Raw genomic sequence first — 17,658 nt, 5'->3', positions numbered from 1 at the left:
ATATTCTGTAAAGAGATATGTTCAGTAGTTTGAACAATTCACTTAGCTTTAGATATATTTTTTGTAAGATAGATGTAAGTCTTACCTATCTCCTGAAGGCATATTGGTGCCTTCTGAAACAGGAGAAGCACAATTTATTTCAAAAGCAGACGCTTACATTTCTTTCTATGTCTGTTCATAACAGAGCAGAAAATGCATTGATATTTTCCATCTGCGGATAGGAATAGGACACTGTCCCTTTCTCCTTTGCATACAAGGACATCCCATCCTCCGACAGTTTGGTTTTTTTCTTAAATCTTAGTCTATCTTTGTTCATGCCTCAAACCCCTTTGTGATCTTCCAGAAGCTTTGGTCATCACTGTGGAATTCCTGGTATGAGAAGGCAGAGCGTCAGGGTAGAGTGAGGATCCTTGCTGAACTGCTGTAATCATGAAAGCAGTGATTTTAATTGTCCTAATCATCTTTACTTTGCTGTCTTCAGGTAAGGCTGATGCAGAGAGGGAAAGAGAAAGGTGACCTCTGGATGGGTTACCAGGATACAAACTCTAATATATGCTTTGGTTTTGTTTTCTTCTGTGCAAACAAGTTGCAGCTAGAAGTGTGCCTATGATTTCTATTTGCCTGTATTTTTCCTGTTTGATCACTGGCAGATGGTGACCCTGTTAGTTTTGAAGCAGCTTGATACACTAGTTTCTTAGCGATTCAGTGAAGGTTTGTTTCCTTTGAATAGTTGAGATCTGCGTACTCATTAACGCTGTCAAAATGAATCACTGTATTTCAAGCTGCTCCCCTCTAAAACCACAACGGGTTCTTTTTGGAATTGTGCTGAATTAATGTCAAAACAAGTGGGGTACTAATGTCTGATGCTATGCTCAAAGAAATAAAAACTTAGGTGTTTTAATTGTAAACATTATTTATTCCAGGCAATATTTTTTTTAATATTAATAGATCGCCAGAGAGCCAAATGCTTAAACATCTGGAAATAACAACGTTAGAGATGTTGGAGTGTTTTCTGTGCATTCAGTCCTGGTTTTCATTACATGGTATAAGATTCTCTCAAGTTACATAACTGCATGCTGTTTTTATATAGAATAATCACTTTTTTTCTCCTTAAATGCATAGCATCTTCTTGAGATGTATATGATGATATATTTCAGAGTAGAAGGCATTTAATAGGAAGAATACAAAATAAGTCATAGTACATCCAAGATAGAATAATCGGAGCCTAAAGCAAAAGAGGAAATTTTGTTGACATGTCTGGACTACTTAGGACGTAGCTTCATAGTCAGTTTAAATGAACCAAATCCCGGCTTCCCGTGGAAAAGGAGGTTTCACCTTCTCCTCCACTTCTAATTGCATCTTCCTTCTTTCTGCTGGCACTGTTTTGTTTTGGTTTTTATTGGTTACTTAGTTTTCAGCTGGAAAAAGATCTGACAACTGAGTGGTTCAGTTCTGCTACAAATTTATCAAGTGTTCTTGTGCAGGTTATTTAATCTCTTTGTTTGGCATCCAGAAATTAAGATAATTCTTACTAACTTCCTGCTTGGAAGAGGTAGGATTGTAAGGATTTTGTGGTTAACACTTATTCAATACTCTGTTAAACACTTATTCAATACTCTGTTAAACATAGTACGTGATTCTTCATTGTCAATAACCAAATTGTCCCTAGTTTCTGTCTTTCGTGGTAGGTGTTGTTATGGAAGATAAACCTCTCTGTCTTGAGGGAAGTGCAGCAAGTTACTTGTCATTGCTGAGGCAACACTTAGATATTACATTGTTTAAAAACACAAGAAGGTCCAAGTCACAGAATTGCCATTGTAATTTCAAATAGTCCCAGATCCTCACTTCCTGGACTGAGGGATTTGGTTTACTGTATTATAAAGTAGCATTTAATTGTGAACTTCTTCCAACTTAAAATTTTCATACTTCTCTGATCTAAGGTTTTCTGACCCTGGAGCTCTGATGCAGGTTTTATTATTTGAAATCACGTAGTCCTTGTCTGGAAAGAAAATGGGGAGGAAATACTGTTCTAACAAAGCATGGCGCTCAGTGGGAAACGCTGTTCTAACAAAGCACGTAGCTCAGTGCTGTGAGACAGCTGGGACTTGGAACACCAGTTATTGTCTGTTTAAAAAACAACAATCCCCTCTCTAAAGACAAAATTCAACAAAGCTAAAGCAACTTGATCCCCTACGAACATGCTCCCTCCGTACTTCTCGTTCTTTTGCAGGCTTAGTTCTGACTCTCTAGAACTTTGTAACAGGAATATTAAGATTGGTATGGATAAATTATGCATGGGAATATGTGTGTCTGAAAGCACCAGAGGAAACAGCAGAGCAAAGGTTAAAAGAATGGCTTGTATTGATAACCAAGGACACAATTGACAGCAATAAAACTGATAAACCCTGGGGAATGCATTGTTTACATCAAGAGTAGAAGGTCTGTGCTCTGATAAGGTCACATCACAGTTGACTTGTTAGGAGAAAAACTGCAGCCTGATAACAGGAAGATGGTAACAAGGTTACCCTACATTGTAAGTGCCATTCCTCTCCTTGCTATCCCAACAGGAAAACAGACCATAGCCATAAAGATGTCCTTGCCTTTGTTTCCTCATTTTGTGTGGCAACCTTGCCTAAAATTCATGGAGGATGAATCAAGAAAGATTCTGAGGCAAAAGATCACGCCATAATAATTGTTGGTTCTTGAAGAATTTACCTAAAAACTAGTTTGTTGCTCCCAGTCAAGAGGAAGCAGAGACATAGTAAAGATTCAACAGCAAACATTCATTGTCCTCCATGTTGGGCAAAAGTGATCTTGGTCAGACTGCTTGGGCACATCTCTTGGGTGCCTGAAAGTGTGTGGATATGTGAGTGAGCAGAATCAACTTACTTGTGAAGTTAAAATAAAATAACCTCACTTTTCCGTAAGGTCTTAAATTGAGGTTTTTTTTCACTAAATCCTACAAATCTTGACTTATTTTTTGATCCTACAGGGAAGAAATTCCGATGGTGCACCCTTTCTGACCTAGAACAGAGAAAGTGTGCTGAACTGTCCAAAGCACTTATGGCTGTGCTGCCCCTTGCTACTGTCAATTCATTTGCTAGGATTTCTTGCATCAGAGCCCACAATACATATGACTGCATTGATAAAATCAGGGTGAGTTCACAGAGATTTTTAAAACTGATTTTGAGTCCAAATCCTCTTTTGAAGAAGTAACTGGTAAACAGAATCCATGGGAGAATAAAATGATACTGAAATGATTGTATTGCATATATGACAAAGTACACGGTAGCTTGAGAGGCAAGAATTAAAACCCATGAGCATTCTACTAGATGTACTATTTTACCCCAGCTGATGTCCTTGCAATCTCCAGGAAATAAGTAAAAGCTGCTTGGAAATAAATGGACAAAACCAAACTACTAAATTAAAACTTGCTCAGAGCATTCCCCTTGCTTGTGGGTTTTGGTCCTACTCTGACTATAGTGAATATTTTCTTTTCCCTTTCTTCCCTGCTATTCTTAGCCCTTAGTCAGTCTTTTCTGAAGCAAAGAGCAAAGCCTTTTTTAATATAAAAATCTTTAATTTGAATAAAATTAGACATAAGACCTTTTGTAAGTGTAAGCTCTTGTAATTTTCTTTTCCCTTTCTTCCCTGCAATTCTTAGCCCTTAGTCAGTCTTTTCTGAAGCAAAGAGCAAAGCCTTTTTTAATATAAAAATCTTTAATTTGAATAAAATTAGACATAAGACCTTTTGTAAGTGTAAGCTCTTGTAATTGACCAGTTCTGAAATGAAATTTTCATAGTGCTATATGCTTTGAAAAAAGTCACTAATGAAAAAGGAAGATAAACATTTGCTGTAGAATAATTTCATTAACACACCTAAACTTGATTGGGATAGAGAATTTCAGTTTTCATTTTCATTCAGTCCCAGTTGCCTTCAATGGAGTCCAAATCTGACCTGGAAAACAAAACAAAGAAAACCTTTCTTGTTGGTTTAGGGAATGATTTATTTCATGTTTTCATTCAGTCCTGCAACCCTTGTTAATAGACTTCAGTTCCACTTTCTGGGTTATGGCAAGATTATAGCCAGGAGAACTCTGAGAAGAATCTGGGGTCTTGGGGGAGCAGTAGGAGGAAATAGGAGTTGCCTTGTTCTTCAGTTGGCATCAGAATTGTGTTTTGGGAATGGAAGGCCCAAAAAAGAGGTGAGAAAGGATGTTACTGGAAAAGAACTGGTATTTTTTGAAGGTAACTCAGCCTTCATTGCTAACATTTCATCATGCTTAGTAGCAGGGATTCAATTAAAAACAAAGCAAATGCTTGTAAAAATCACTGGTTACTGCTTCTCAGGTAGAAACTCTGCTCTTGAAGCTGCTCTGTTGTGTTCCTGTAAACACACTTGTTTTGAGGATTTTGCTGTTGTTTTTAAGGTGAATAAAGCAGATGCTGCCTCCTTGGATGCTGGAGATGTTTACTCTGCTGTAAAGCTATATGGTTTGACAGTGGTGGCAAAGGAGATCTATGATCAAGGTAGGTTCATAAAGCAAAAGAATAAGCTGTACTTCTGATTTGGCTAATAAACTGCTGTGCAGTGAAAGGCAAAGCTCTAGAATTCTTGAAAAAAAGTCTATATGTTTTCACTAACTTTATAGGAGTATGGAGGTGACTAACAACTGTTTCTAAAATACTTAGTGATGATGCATAAAATACCAGTGGTGCTTTGTATCTAGTAGCCTTTCTGCCTGTGGTACTGTCACTATGACAAATTGTCTGTACCCCTGCCTGCAGCACTAGTGTACTGGAGCTCTACATCTTGTAGGAATAAGAAGGGGTTTATTCCATCCGTGTCAATTCTTATACCATGCTCTTTACTGGTGTAACTGAACATTTACTAGTGGTTCTTTAAGAGATTATCTTCTGTCATGAATTAATTCTCTCCTTCTCACCCTAAAGAGACAAGAATATAAGGTGGAGGATCTTGTCATGGTAAGATTTCTCTTCATTCCTGGCAGACCTGAACAGTCTGTGCAATGAATGATTTATAAGGCAAGAATAAATAAGTCTGAGCCAAAATCAAGCATACAGTAGAAGATACTTGTGGGACATGAATCTGAGAAGGAAGCCAAATTAGCAGATGGATGTAGGAAGAGACTAATAAGGGGACAGTATGAGAACAGAAGTGAATTTTGTTTTGGTTGAAGAACCATGAAATCATAGTGGAATTGATGTTTCATGTGGAAAGTATGTTCTGAGGATAAGACATAGGAGTTCTTTCCATTACAATACCTAAACAGTGTGATACAAATGTTCAAAATTCTTGAGAAGGAATTGCGTTGGATGATGGAGCTGGATGATCTTGTAAGCCTTTTCCACCAGATTTTTACATTCTTGCTTTGCACGTCACTTGCATTGCTCAGTTCGAGAAGGTGCCATGTAGCCAGTATATGGTAAAGTTCCTGGCATGAGTACCTATGTTTCATATGCCTAAGATTTTTTTTTTTTCCTTAGCCATGTTCACGGAAGTAGTTGAACTCCTGTACACAGATGGAAGCTGCAGAATTGGGATTTAGTTATTTCTGTTACATATTTTGTCCTATCGCAGGAAATTGTGTGTTTGCTGTGGCCATTGCCAAACGAGGAACTCTGGATATCCAGAGGCTACGAGGTGCGCGCAGCTGCCACAATGGAGCCAGATGGACATCAGGCTGGAATATTCCACTTGGCTTTCTCCTTGCAAGAAATGATCTTTCCTGGGATGAGGCGCAACCTCTGAGCCAAGGTGGGTGATAGGAGCCATAGGGCTATGTCTCTGCCCTCAGCAAAAGTGAGTGAAATGCAAGCAGATGTAGAATGAACTGAGCTATGTGGAAACTGAAGGGCATTGTGCATGAGATATCCTCTTGGAGTGTTTTTATACTGGCTTTTAGCTCTCTTCAGAACTTTTCTAGTGATCTCAAAGCAGCAGAATTGTTACCAAAACAGAAAATTTTGTGTTCTGTATGCAACGGGGAACAAATCTTTGCAATATCTAGCCAGCACAAGGATGATTTCAACCAAGCACAATTTGATCACTTGTTTCCAGCAAATGTTTCAAATTTGAAGTTTAGAAAACAAAGCTGCATTTGCTGTTCTATTTATTTATTTTTGAAAGCACCATAGTCCTAGTTATGCCCATGATATGTTTGGCCCCTTTTCTTTCTTCTATTTTTTCCCATTTAACTTTTTTTCTTTCTTTTTGTTTTTTTCCCCCTACATCTGCAGTAATCAGTGAGTATTTCAATGCAAGTTGCATCCCTGGGGTTGGTGTTGCTGCTCCTCGACTGTGTGCACTCTGCCAAGGACAAAAATCCTATGTCAGAGACAAGAACCACTTCTGTGAGACAAGCAGCGACGAACCCTTTTATGACTCTGAGGGAGCCTTCAGGTGAGCTATGTGACAATTGCACTGAATTTACCTTCAGGGGAAAAAGAACCTGTGTGGGAGGAAAAGCCAGGTAACATGTTAATAAGCTGGCATTTGTCTTCTTGCAGGTGCTTGAAGAATGGAGTGGCAGATGTTGCCTTTTTAGATCATCTAACAATTATGAGTGCCACAGGTAAATCCTAAAAACTCAGATTCCTTTTAACCTCTGGCTGTGCCCTTTCCTCCATGGGAGTTTGGGGAATATGCCTATATTTTTGTTGTTTCCAGGGAAAATTCAATCCCTGAAAGCAGTTCAGTGGTATTTCTTGGCTCTCCACACAAGTCAGAAGGAAACAGAAAAGGAAAGAGTAAGTGAGCAATAATTGCTCACAGGAGATTCTTAGAATGGGAGCAGACAGAAGTTTTAATACAGGTGGTTTCTTTAGCCTGAAGTCTCTGACGCAGCTGTGTGTATTTGCATTGCCTGAGTTACAAGATTCCTTTTAAAATTCAGTGTGTTGAGCTGCTAGAACGTGCAGTTCCCATATACCTGTTTTGTATTTTTAAACTCAGTTGAGCTCTGTATCGACGTTTTTGAAGGTGGTTAGCAGTAGTATTTGCAGGTAAGTATTTTTAAACAAACGTATTTACAGGGGTACAGTTTAAAGAGTATTTTGGAGTACCTCTGGCTGAGGTCCCTCTCTTTGTTAAGAGAAGAGCCTATCAAAGACAACTTTGCCAAGTGTGCTTGGTACACTGTGCTGCTTGCATAATCTTTGAGCAACCTCCTCTGAAAAACGTTTTACCTTCCATCTCTGTGCCTGCTGCCAAGTCATGTCTCACTTCATAGATTCATGAGTGTCCTGTTGTTTCAGAGTCAGAACAACAGGAATATGAACTCTTATGTCCTGATGGGACTACAGCTGAGCTGACTGAATACAGCACCTGTAACTTGGGCAAGGGGCCTGGCCGTGGCATCATCACCCGCCACAACTTCCAGAAGATCACCAACAAATTCCTTACCATGATCCAAGTGAGTGGATAGTATAAGCTGTATATCTCCAGACACAGGCTTTTCTTCCATCTTTGGAAAATGGCTAATGGTGTTCATCTTGCCCTGGAACTTACGTGAATTCTTATGTAGCTGAGGGAGACACATAGGTTCAGGCAGGTTCACCTTTGTTCCTCTCTTTTTCTCAACTTATAATAGTATCTGTTACCTTGACGTCCAGGAATCTATTTGAAGCTGAACCTGAAATGCATATTTAAATGCAAATTTAAATAATTTATGAAGCTATCTGGCCCTTAAAATAGTCCAGCAGTCGGTGAATAATTCAACCCAGTGGGCTGGGTTGTGCTGTCATGTGGACTCTGGCAGATAGCAGTTGTACAAAATCTCTTCTTTATTGAGAGAACTTCATATGCCTTTGTCAGTGCATATTCACACATATCTTAGCTGTGTTCCCCCACACATAGCAATGGCTATGCAGCAGTGTTCCTAGTACACTTCCCAGTGCTTTCTTCTCTTCCAGTACCATCAGGCTGAACAGAGCTACTTTGCACATGGTGCTTCCCCATCATAAAGCACAAGATATCTTGCACCCCTTTACTGCACTGATCTTTATCACAAATGTTTCTCACTCAGCTATACTCCCTCAGTTGCCTTTCCAGGGTAGGAGACATTGAGCACAGTCCAATAAATTAGAATAACTAAGATGGGAAAAAATTCTTCAAAAAAGTGAATCATATAATGCTTTTAGGACTGGAACCATCCACTCACTGCAGTACCTGTGGGCTTTGTCCCAGTGTGATGGAACCCTGAGTGCTATGTTACAAACCACTGATAGGAAGGGAGGGGAGGATGAGGCTGCCTGTTACTGGAAGGATGAACAGACCTGTTGCAATTAAAAGTGTTGTTCTTTTCCTAGCGCCTCTTTGGGCCAAAAGGAAAGGAAAGAGCCAGGTTTGAACTCTTCACCTCAGCACCCTTCAGGGGAAAGAACTTGCTGTTCCGGGACGCCACTCAGCACCTGCAGCTTCTTGAGGAGCAGCTAGAGATTGCCTATGTCCTTGGTCTGGATTATGTAGCTCTCCTAAAGGGACTTGGCCATGAAGGTGAGAAGCCTTCCAGAGGCCTGTAGCTAAGGAAAGGGAAGAAAAAGTTCTCTTTCCATGTTATTCCTCCCTGCCAGGCACAAGTGCATAGACCTAAACGTCCCCTTAGCAAAGAACAGATTGGTGCATAGGTGACATGATCTCACTGTGCTCCTTCCTTCTAATGCAGGGAGCTCTTTGGACAACAGTGTTGTGCGTTGGTGCTGCATCAGTGACGCTGAGCTGCGCAAATGTGAAGAGTGGGCACTGAGCATCAAATCTGACCCATTAGTCTGTGTCCAAGCAACTTCCATGACCAAATGCATTGAAATGATCAAGGTAGGAGACTCCCTCTGGTCAGAGTATATGATAAGACTGCACAGGGTGTGTATGTCCTTGTCTGAGCTGAACAAGAGGAAAACCAGCTTGTACACTAGAGGAACCAGTGGGAATGAGAGGAAATTTATGCAGGGGAATTTCCAACCAGTGGGGAAGTATAGCTGCTTGGTTACACAATTCACGCAAATCCTGTTTTTGTTATTTTCTGTAATGCTGTTGGCAGAGTAGTGAGGCTGATGCAGTCACCCTGGACGCAACGCATGTCTACATTGCAGGGAGGTGTGGATTGGTTCCTGTAGCTGCAGAATGTTACGGTAAGTTCTCATGTGACCTTAGCATAAGGGAGGGAATCAGACAAGTACCATTAAAAATATAGTTAAATCTCCACAGTTTGTGATGTGTTGTGATGGAAGCAGGAATCAATATATATGTCCAAATACTCTTCCCAGCTCTTCCACTAACTGGCTCTAGCATTTGGTCTGGCTGTTTATTATATCTCTTCTGGAAAAGGGACAGAGATGCTGACATGGCTCAAGAGGGTTGCAAGGTGTTTGATGGGATGCTGCCATGTAATAGGAATGACAGCAGTCACAAGATCCTTAATGGTTGTCTCTCCTCTCCAGGGGGAGATTGTGCCCCGGCTGCTAAGAGCACGGAGGAAACAGGGAAACTAATTCATCTTAAGCGCAAAGGTAACAGGACAACTTTGAGAAGGCAAAAGGTTTAGGTTTTCCTGAGGCTGCCTCTAAGATTTATGTAGGAATGTATTTGCATGTTGGTTTGGGAAAGAAATTGCTGTGCATGTTCAGTAGGAGCTTTACAGATAATGCAGGGCAGCTAGGACAAGAGCTTTGTGGCTAAGCAAAGAATGCAGATCCTCTGCTGTAACTGAAGATACCGTGACAGGATGAGGGAGGGAAGAAGGGGGCTGTACCTGTCTGGAATAATTGCCGTGGTATAACTGGTTGTTGTCATTGTTTTACAGCACTGCCACCAGTTTATGCTGTTGCCCTAGCTAAGAAAAATGCCAAACAGATTAACATCCGTAACCTTAAGGGAAGGCGATCCTGCCACAGTCACCTGTATAGTCCTGGAGGATGGTTACTGCTCTCCAGATACACAATGGGAGCTCTGGAGAATGATACTGAGAACTGTGACGTTGGCTCTGGTAAGGGCTACTCTGGGTTATCTGTTGACTAGACCATGGAAATCTGAAGCCCCAAATTTGGGAGTAAAATGGAGATGGGGCCATGAGGATTTGACCAGCAAGTGATGATTGCAGTCTCAGAGGGTGTTGAAGCAGCCCTTCCTCCTATCTGACTATGTGTGATTCTTCACACTATTTAGCCCTCTTCTTGCTAGCTATTAGGATGGAATTCCATTCCTGTCTTTTCCCATGCCTGAAGAGGCTTTGGAATACCTTGCCCTAATCTCACCTCAATTTTCTCTACTCAGTTTATCAGAATTACTTTTGGAAGGGCTGCATGCCAGGAGCAGATGGAAACTTGTGCAGGGTGTGCATTGGAGACAGTGAGGTGGAAGGGGCTCGAGTATCTAGCAGATGTGCTGCAAGTCACAATGAACGTTACTATGGCAATATGGGAGCACTCAGGTAAGCCTTTTGTTGGAGTCAGAAATGCAGAGCAATAGCCAGAATTGGCTTATTATTTTGCTGATGGTTTTCTTTGGAGTTTTTTTTTCTGTTAAGCAACTGGCTGTATAAACTTTTGCTAGCATGTATTCTGTTTTGGTTGCAGTTGCTATGGGATGTTCAGCTGATTGGTGATTTAAAACAGTCATGAAACCATTTCCAGAGCAAGACAGTGCTTCCAAACATGAAAGGCCTAGTGCATTGGTACTGACTCATTAAAGAGAAGGGCTGAAAGATAGTTAGAAGGTCAGAGAGCAGAGGTGATGTGGTAAAAAGCAGTGTAGGGTACAGGAGGTAATTAAATAGACTGGAGATATTAAAAAAAACATAGTTGAAGCAGAGGCAGAGTATTAAAGGTGAAAGCACTCTTATGGAATATATATAATGCATTTAGTTGAATTACATTCTCTTTCCTGGCTAGGCACAGGTGAGGCTGTATGGACATTGTGCCACAACTTTGACTTGGGAGCTGCTTTAAGGGGTGAAAGGGATTGTTTTATCAAATATGTGAACACTGTCCATCAAGGTCTATACTGATATCACTAACTTGTTCCATATAACCACCAAGTAATTACAGATTAGGGGGATACTTCCAGCTACTCCTGTTTTAGCTTCAGATGACTGTCCAAATGTCAGTCATTGTGTAGTGGCTGTCTCTGATAACTTCTTGGTTTTTTTCCTGCACTAGGTGCCTAGTTGGCAATCCCAGTGGAAGAAGCTTCGGAGATGTAGCTTTCCTGGAACACTCTAACCTACTCCAGAACATAGAGAGTGAGATGCAGATATTCTCTTTTCCTTTGAGAATGTTCATTAGTTACTTCCCACACAGTGACTATCACTCGTGAGGATCAGCTTTTACAGGTTTAATCTATGTCCATTAATTGCTTTGTGTTTGTGACTGGAAGATTGCAAGAATGTTCCTGCATGTAGGTGTTCCAGTAAAGCTCGAAGTTCAGATACTGTTCAGTGTTAGAGAGCAAAGAGGAATCACTGAGTGCAAAGATCAAGGTGTGTGTTGGGGAGTAATCATCCTTGGAGACTGCACTAATTTTTGGAAAGCTCAAAGCTTTAAAAAGCAAGTGACTTTTCCCACCAGACTTTCTCCCATAGGCAGCCATAGCGCATGTACCTGTTGGTTTTAATCAGAGTCTCAAGAATGAAAATGGCAGATAAGGGCAATGCTGTGGGCTGTTTGTGCTGGGAGATGTTGTATGGCTTCATCGTGACATGGCAACTTCCTCATGTTGTTTCACAGGCACTTATGGAATAAAAAGTCCAAATAGCTTAATAGGTAAAAATACTGCAAATTATTTTGCCTTTCACAATTTCTAAAACAACATTGTTACTACACTGTGAAATGTTTAAATTCCTCCGGGAAATACTGATCTTTGCAACAGTCTAGTAACTGGATTTTGTTGATGAAAATGGTTTTGGTTACAGTAGCTTAAATCCCCTCAATTTCTTAAATTATGCCACTGCTCTAACAGCCAAAATATGCTGCCTTTTCATAGAGGTGAAGAGAAAGGGAACCCCCATTTTGTTCAGCCTGATAAAGCACACTGAAATTCTAATTTAGGCAATTTCAGTAACAGAAGAGACTTTTCTAAGAGAGGAATCTCTCTGAAATCAAGTGGAGGTTTAAGGGCCTGGAAACCCACAGGAATTCATGCAGCGATGAGCAGTTTGTTTGGGGAAGCAAAGGACATGCAGGCTGAATTGCTTTGTTTTCAGAAAGCAATCTGATTACAGATGAAGATGAGGCATGATAAGCTGTTCGTATGCCTTGATGTTACTCTAGTTTTTAGTTGATAGGTGCAACTTAAGTTCACTGGCCTGTTTCTGCAGTGAAAACACTACCCTGTTCCTAATAAATGACCACATAGTATGCTGCATTTGTTTTGAACATATTGACTAAACTTCTTCCTCTCAATTTTTAACATTTTGCATGAGATTCACCCTGTCTTCTGCTATCATTTTTTAAAAGGATTTGCTTTCACTTCATCTTCTTTTCAGATCTGGACAGGTCTGGTTGGGCAAAAGGTTATACCCCTATTGACTTTGAACTCTTGTGTCCGGATGGAACGCGTGCTGCAGTCACAGAATGGGCAGGCTGTAACCTTGGCCCCATTCCCCCCAGCACAGTCATGACTCGACCAGTCACTGTCACTAAAATCTATGACTTTCTAATGAAATCCCAGGTAAGGCAGATAACAGGGAAAAAGTTAGCATGTTATCACTTGTTACGTATGACTGCTGAAAACCCTTTCAGATCAAAAGCTTTATATATTAAATACATAAAATGCCTTCAGGTCCAATATGAAAGAATTAAGAAAGTGCATAGGAGATTGAGAAAATAGTTATTTGGATTCTCTAAAGGGGCATTTTGGCACCAGCTGCCATTCCACAGTGGTTATACTTTTGCTGAGAAATAAGCCACTGCAAAACTGCATCTTTTTGTATGAATAAGTACAGTGCTAGGTGAAAGTGGAACCTTTTCCCGGCTAGATTTTGCTATAAAACTGAGGGTCACCAGCTTAACTTTGCTATTTATGATCCAAGCTGTGGAATTTACTTCTTTTCTGTTTAGGAATCTCTGGGAAGCAAACTGGATTCTGAATTCCATCTCTTTCGGTCGTGGAAGTATGGCGAAAGTGATCTGCTTTTCAAAGATACTACTCAGTACCTTGTTCATGCAAGTCACATGAGATATCAGGAAATTCTTGGAGTGTCTTTCTTTCAACTGGCAGAATCAGTGTTTAACTGTACACCTGCAGGTAAAGTCAAGTTCTTAATTTTGAGTTAGAGAAAAATGCAAAGCGGGAAGCCTTCTGTGCATAGCTATTGCCCTTTTGTTTAGACTGAATGGAGAAGTATGTTCTACATAATCCTGTTAGTAACAGTTTTCCAAGGAGTACTGTGTTTGGAGCTCCTTTAGAGCCTCTTACAACTCCTATCCAAAAGCACTGAAACTGGAGCTCTGCAGGAACAGAATAACAAATACATTTTAGAGCAAATATGAGGTTATTGAAACAGGACTGTTTTACTCCCACTCTGAAATTTTTACTTTCAATTCCAAAGAGTTGTGGGAAAAGGGAATATAATGTTTCTTTGGATATGCCAAACTTGGGAAGAAGATAAGAAATTTTATATTTAATTCTTGAATTAACCTCAAAATAAGTTAAATAATTTCCTTTTTAAAAAGAGTGCACTAGAGAACTCAAGATCAAAACCTTTATAAACTTAAGGGATGGTTTTTTCATTGTTTTCCACTGAAAGCTCTATGAAGTATGCATTTAGCTATCACTAAAACTGTCTATGAGCCAGGGTCAAGCTGTTTTGGGATCTAAAAATCTGTATTGAAGTAAATGAAGATTACGCAGTAAGTTAGACTTCTGTGAGTCTAAGTTGTTAAAGAACTGAAATTCAAAAGGGGAATTTTACCTCTATTCTGCTGTTTTGGTGAATAGTATCTGAAGAATCTGTTATTTTTAAAGCTGATAGCATCTTTAAGTGTATACTTTCTTACTGGTTCGTAGGCATCTTAGATTTCTGCAAACAGGATATTTGTGCATCCTCATCGAACTGACAGCTAATACAGAGGCTTTGCAAGGCACATACATCACCATCAATGTTGAAAACAAGGAAATATGCAAGTCTAACCTGTCCAAAGCAATCAGCAAGGAAACAGTCATCTCTAGAAATGTATGCTGAATACTCTTTTTTTTTTTTTTTTAAAAAGCAGATTTTACGTTCATGATAATGTAATATTACTCATATGTCACCCCTTTCTTGTTTGGAGCATGGCATCACGTGGAACAGCACAGGCCAGTCTGCATAACCTACAGCACAGAACTAGGATCAGCAGTTCTGTACAACTACTATGGAGAAATCAGCATTTTTGTGGAAATAGCAGGGCCAATACCATGGACTAAAATACAGACTGTCATGAGTGGCACAGGTTAGTTGGTAGCAGTTTGCCTTGCTTGTCTTATAAACTGTTTCCATGCAAAAAAAAATCAGCTGACATTTTGGTTGTTGCAACATTGTCCTCCTGTATCCGTGATTTTGGTTGCAGCTAGATAGTCCTTGCTGAATACACATATATGCTATAGGCTGTATATGCAATTACTATCAGAATCAGTAGTCTTTTCTGCTTTTAACTAGGAAGAATGTATTTGCTTTTTTAACCAAGGATTTATATGAGTAAATCAAAACATTTTTCTCTCACAAACTAATGTATTAAGGCATCTAATAGCCAGCAGAACTGGATGCTTTGCAGCCTTAAGGTGAAGGAAAGCAATGGATATTCAACCTTGTCAAAAACTCCAACCATTACTTTATAGTACTTTGACCCTTTGAATCTATGATTCTCTGAAGTGTCAAAATATGATTTATCAATTAAACAGCATTGGTTTTACAAGTAGAAACTGCCTGAACATGATATGAAGCCTTTTGAACAGAATGTATCATGTATTTGTTTTGCCTGTCAGTGGATAAAGATTTAGAGTGGATGGCTCTTCATGGACAGGGCTCATTTCAGTTTGCAAGAGTGTTATCACCGTCTGCTCCCATGCACCCTGAACCAGGGGCAAGGTTAAGATTTTTAATTAAAAAAAAAAAAAAATTAAAAGATCCTTCACCCCAAACTTTCCAATCCTTGCTACATATATTGCAGTTGTATTAACCTCAGCTAGCAATAAATGAGATGCAAATAGTGAAGACATGCCAGCTGCAATAGAGATAAAGTCAATGTATCTGCCATATAAAGGAAAAAACATTAAAAAAACCCTCCACCAAAAACAACAAAGTGAGGCAGCAGTAAAGTACTCAGTTGTAAAAAACACTGCTAAGAATACCTGGGTTTAAACAGTTAGTTCCACGTCTTTGTCTACCTTGTCTTTTCTGTTGTTTGACTTACTGTCACCCCTCTCCTCCCCCTTTTGTCTTCCTGAGAAAGAAAAAAATTGCACTCTGACCAGCAGCAAGGGTTTTAGATTCAGTGCATCTTAGCCAAGACTGTTCTCTTTCTCATTTATCCCATTGTTTGACATTGACTAATCAAACAACAGAGAGAGGATGCAAGTCCAAACTCATCTACCTTTCAGAGAAAAAAGGGAGAGGCAAACAGTGAATGAAGCAAGTCCGAGTATGGTAACAGAGCATAATCCTCGTATACTGTGTTGCAGCCAGCAAGCCGTAGCCCTGAAGAAGCAGGGGAACAGCAGGATGCTTGTTTAGGTCTGAGGTGCTCCCTTGCTTTCTTTACTGGAGCTTACATGCCATCTGCGGGACCCACGTAACACTGCACTTCAATCAGAGAAGGGGGTTATGAGAACAGAGTGAAGAAACGCATCTACCAGCTTAGTTTTGCCAAAAGCAGCATGCAGCTGAATAGAAATGTTAAAAATCTGGGTTATACACAAGATTTTATGGGTTGGGGGGGGGGGAAGGGGGAGTTGTTTTCTGGCATAGACATTACAGATGCTTAACAGGCCTTTTTGATGTTCCTATGCTTTGGCTTTGGTTTAAAAACATCAGTCTGATGCCTTGCACAGACTGTAGTACATGAACTACTGGCCTGCTTCAGCTTTGAATCTCTCGGTTCTGAACCTAGCAGGAACTGTCTGTGCTGTCTGGCTCCTGCTACTCTGCTACCTTAAGAGATGGATGCCGTGTCAACGCTATGAACAGTAGCTAGGATCATGCTTAAAATTCCCCAGGTCTGTTCCTGTTCGTGTTAAAGTATGGCTACAGATGAATGAACACTAGAATTGCTGCTCCATGCCTCACCAACAGCCCACCCAGTTACTTAACGGTGTTAATCTCTGAAGATTTGACCTCTCCCCCCCATGTATGCAAGACAGATATATCGTGTATTTACTGATACAAGACTAAAGAAGGCCTTAAAAAACCTGAAAGGTTCTCAGAAAAATTTATTTCCATAAATTAAAAACACACACAAAAGAAACAGTAAAATTTTAGATTCACACAATATTGAACAGAAACAAAATGCCAATAGCATGATGGAGGCTAATGGCACAAGTGTACAAATTCTCATCGAGCTATTTGTTAATTTAATAGCATCATATAGACTTTTAATCCACAGTTACCATCCATATTCTAGAAGAGCACCTGGAACATAATATACCAAAGGCCTACCTCAAATCAAATACAATAAATGAGAACTGCTTGCAGAAAATCATATCCAGCATCAGAACTCAAATGTATGCAGCCACAAGGCCAGCCAAGCCAGGCAAATGCTGTAACGTACATTAAGTAGCCTCAGCTGCTCCAGTCGTAGCATGATGGAAATAAGATTTTTTTTTTTCTTTTTTCTTTTTTTTTTTTTGGAAAGTGATCTTTCTACCTCCCATAATCAGCAAATTTAGCAAAGAGCTGCCTGGCTCTGCAAAACTTACTACTAAGAGACAGTACACAGCAAAAGCTTTGCAATTCTTCTCAAGCTGCTCTAAGTCATCATTCTGTGAGCAGTAAGTACAATGTCTTGCCATGATGATAAAAATAAAATCCTCACTGGAGTGGGTTCACTTTATAAAAAAGCAAGTGTACATGTCCTTCAGCTAGGGAAGTATGCAAGATGCCAAAAGATGCATCCTCTAAACTTTTTTCTTTCAATTACCTGGGACAGAAGCAGCTCAGTGGCAAATACCTAGCTTTTGCACAGTCATCACTCCCAGTGTACAAGCAGCAGCCACAAGGAACAAGGCTGTTCCACGAGTGCTGTAAACAGGAACAGAGGTGGGAAAGGAAAAAAGAAAAAGTGCACAAGCATGACTGACATCTGTATGCTGGAGGTGGGGAAGAGATGCTTTGTCTCAATTAGCTTGCATCTCTATCATCATATGAATACTAAACCAAAACAGAATAATGCTGTATATTTGGGTTTCCACAAACTAAGGTCTGGGACAAGCTAGGCAACTGCAACATCATTTTGTAATTAACTCCTCCAGTTATTGTAAACAAAAGAGAATGGAGTGTTTCCTTTGCTCTGCTCTCTCTGCTGTAGCTGTTAAAAAGAAAGCTAAGAAATGTTATTTCAAAGCAATCAGAAACAGGACAGAGCAGGGAAGCAGATGAAAAAAAAAAAACCCACCCCCCCCAAAAAAACCACAACCCAAAGGAAAAACCCAACACGTTCCATGTTTTGAAG

At 40.0% G+C, this 17,658-nt stretch overlaps 1 protein-coding gene across 1 annotated transcript; it reads left to right on the top strand.

Moving 5' to 3' along the window:
- The first annotated feature begins 429 nt into the window (after positions 1–429).
- Positions 430–14,087, top strand: LOC103899512 (melanotransferrin-like). Its single transcript, XM_009280001.1, has 17 exons — positions 430–481; positions 2,993–3,156; positions 4,431–4,530; positions 5,603–5,779; positions 6,262–6,424; positions 6,532–6,596; positions 7,279–7,436; positions 8,332–8,518; positions 8,688–8,836; positions 9,060–9,150; positions 9,460–9,528; positions 9,822–10,004; positions 10,292–10,448; positions 11,176–11,258; positions 12,501–12,685; positions 13,075–13,261; positions 14,024–14,087. Exons 1-17 carry the CDS (start codon positions 430–432, stop codon positions 14,071–14,073), a joined length of 2,220 nt encoding a protein of 739 aa, XP_009278276.1. The 3' UTR covers positions 14,074–14,087.
- The last annotated feature ends 3,571 nt before the right edge of the window (positions 14,088–17,658 follow it).

This window comes from Aptenodytes forsteri, unplaced genomic scaffold (assembly GCF_000699145.1).
Source record: "Aptenodytes forsteri isolate BGI_AS27 unplaced genomic scaffold, ASM69914v1 Scaffold323, whole genome shotgun sequence".
In the NCBI taxonomy this organism is placed as follows: domain Eukaryota; kingdom Metazoa; phylum Chordata; class Aves; order Sphenisciformes; family Spheniscidae; genus Aptenodytes; species Aptenodytes forsteri.
The sequence above is the reverse complement of the archived record's forward strand: the minus strand, read 5'-3'. Positions and strand labels throughout refer to the sequence as shown.

Excerpts from the sequence above, each read along its gene's own strand:
- LOC103899512 (XM_009280001.1), top strand. The coding sequence starts at position 430 with ATGAAAGCAGTGATTTTAATTGTCCTAATCATCTTTACTTTGCTGTCT. Across the intron at positions 6,425-6,531 it reads GACTCTGAGGGAGCCTTCAG|GTGCTTGAAGAATGGAGTGG; the intron begins GTGAGCTATGTG and ends GTCTTCTTGCAG. Across the intron at positions 7,437-8,331 it reads AATTCCTTACCATGATCCAA|CGCCTCTTTGGGCCAAAAGG; the intron begins GTGAGTGGATAG and ends TTCTTTTCCTAG.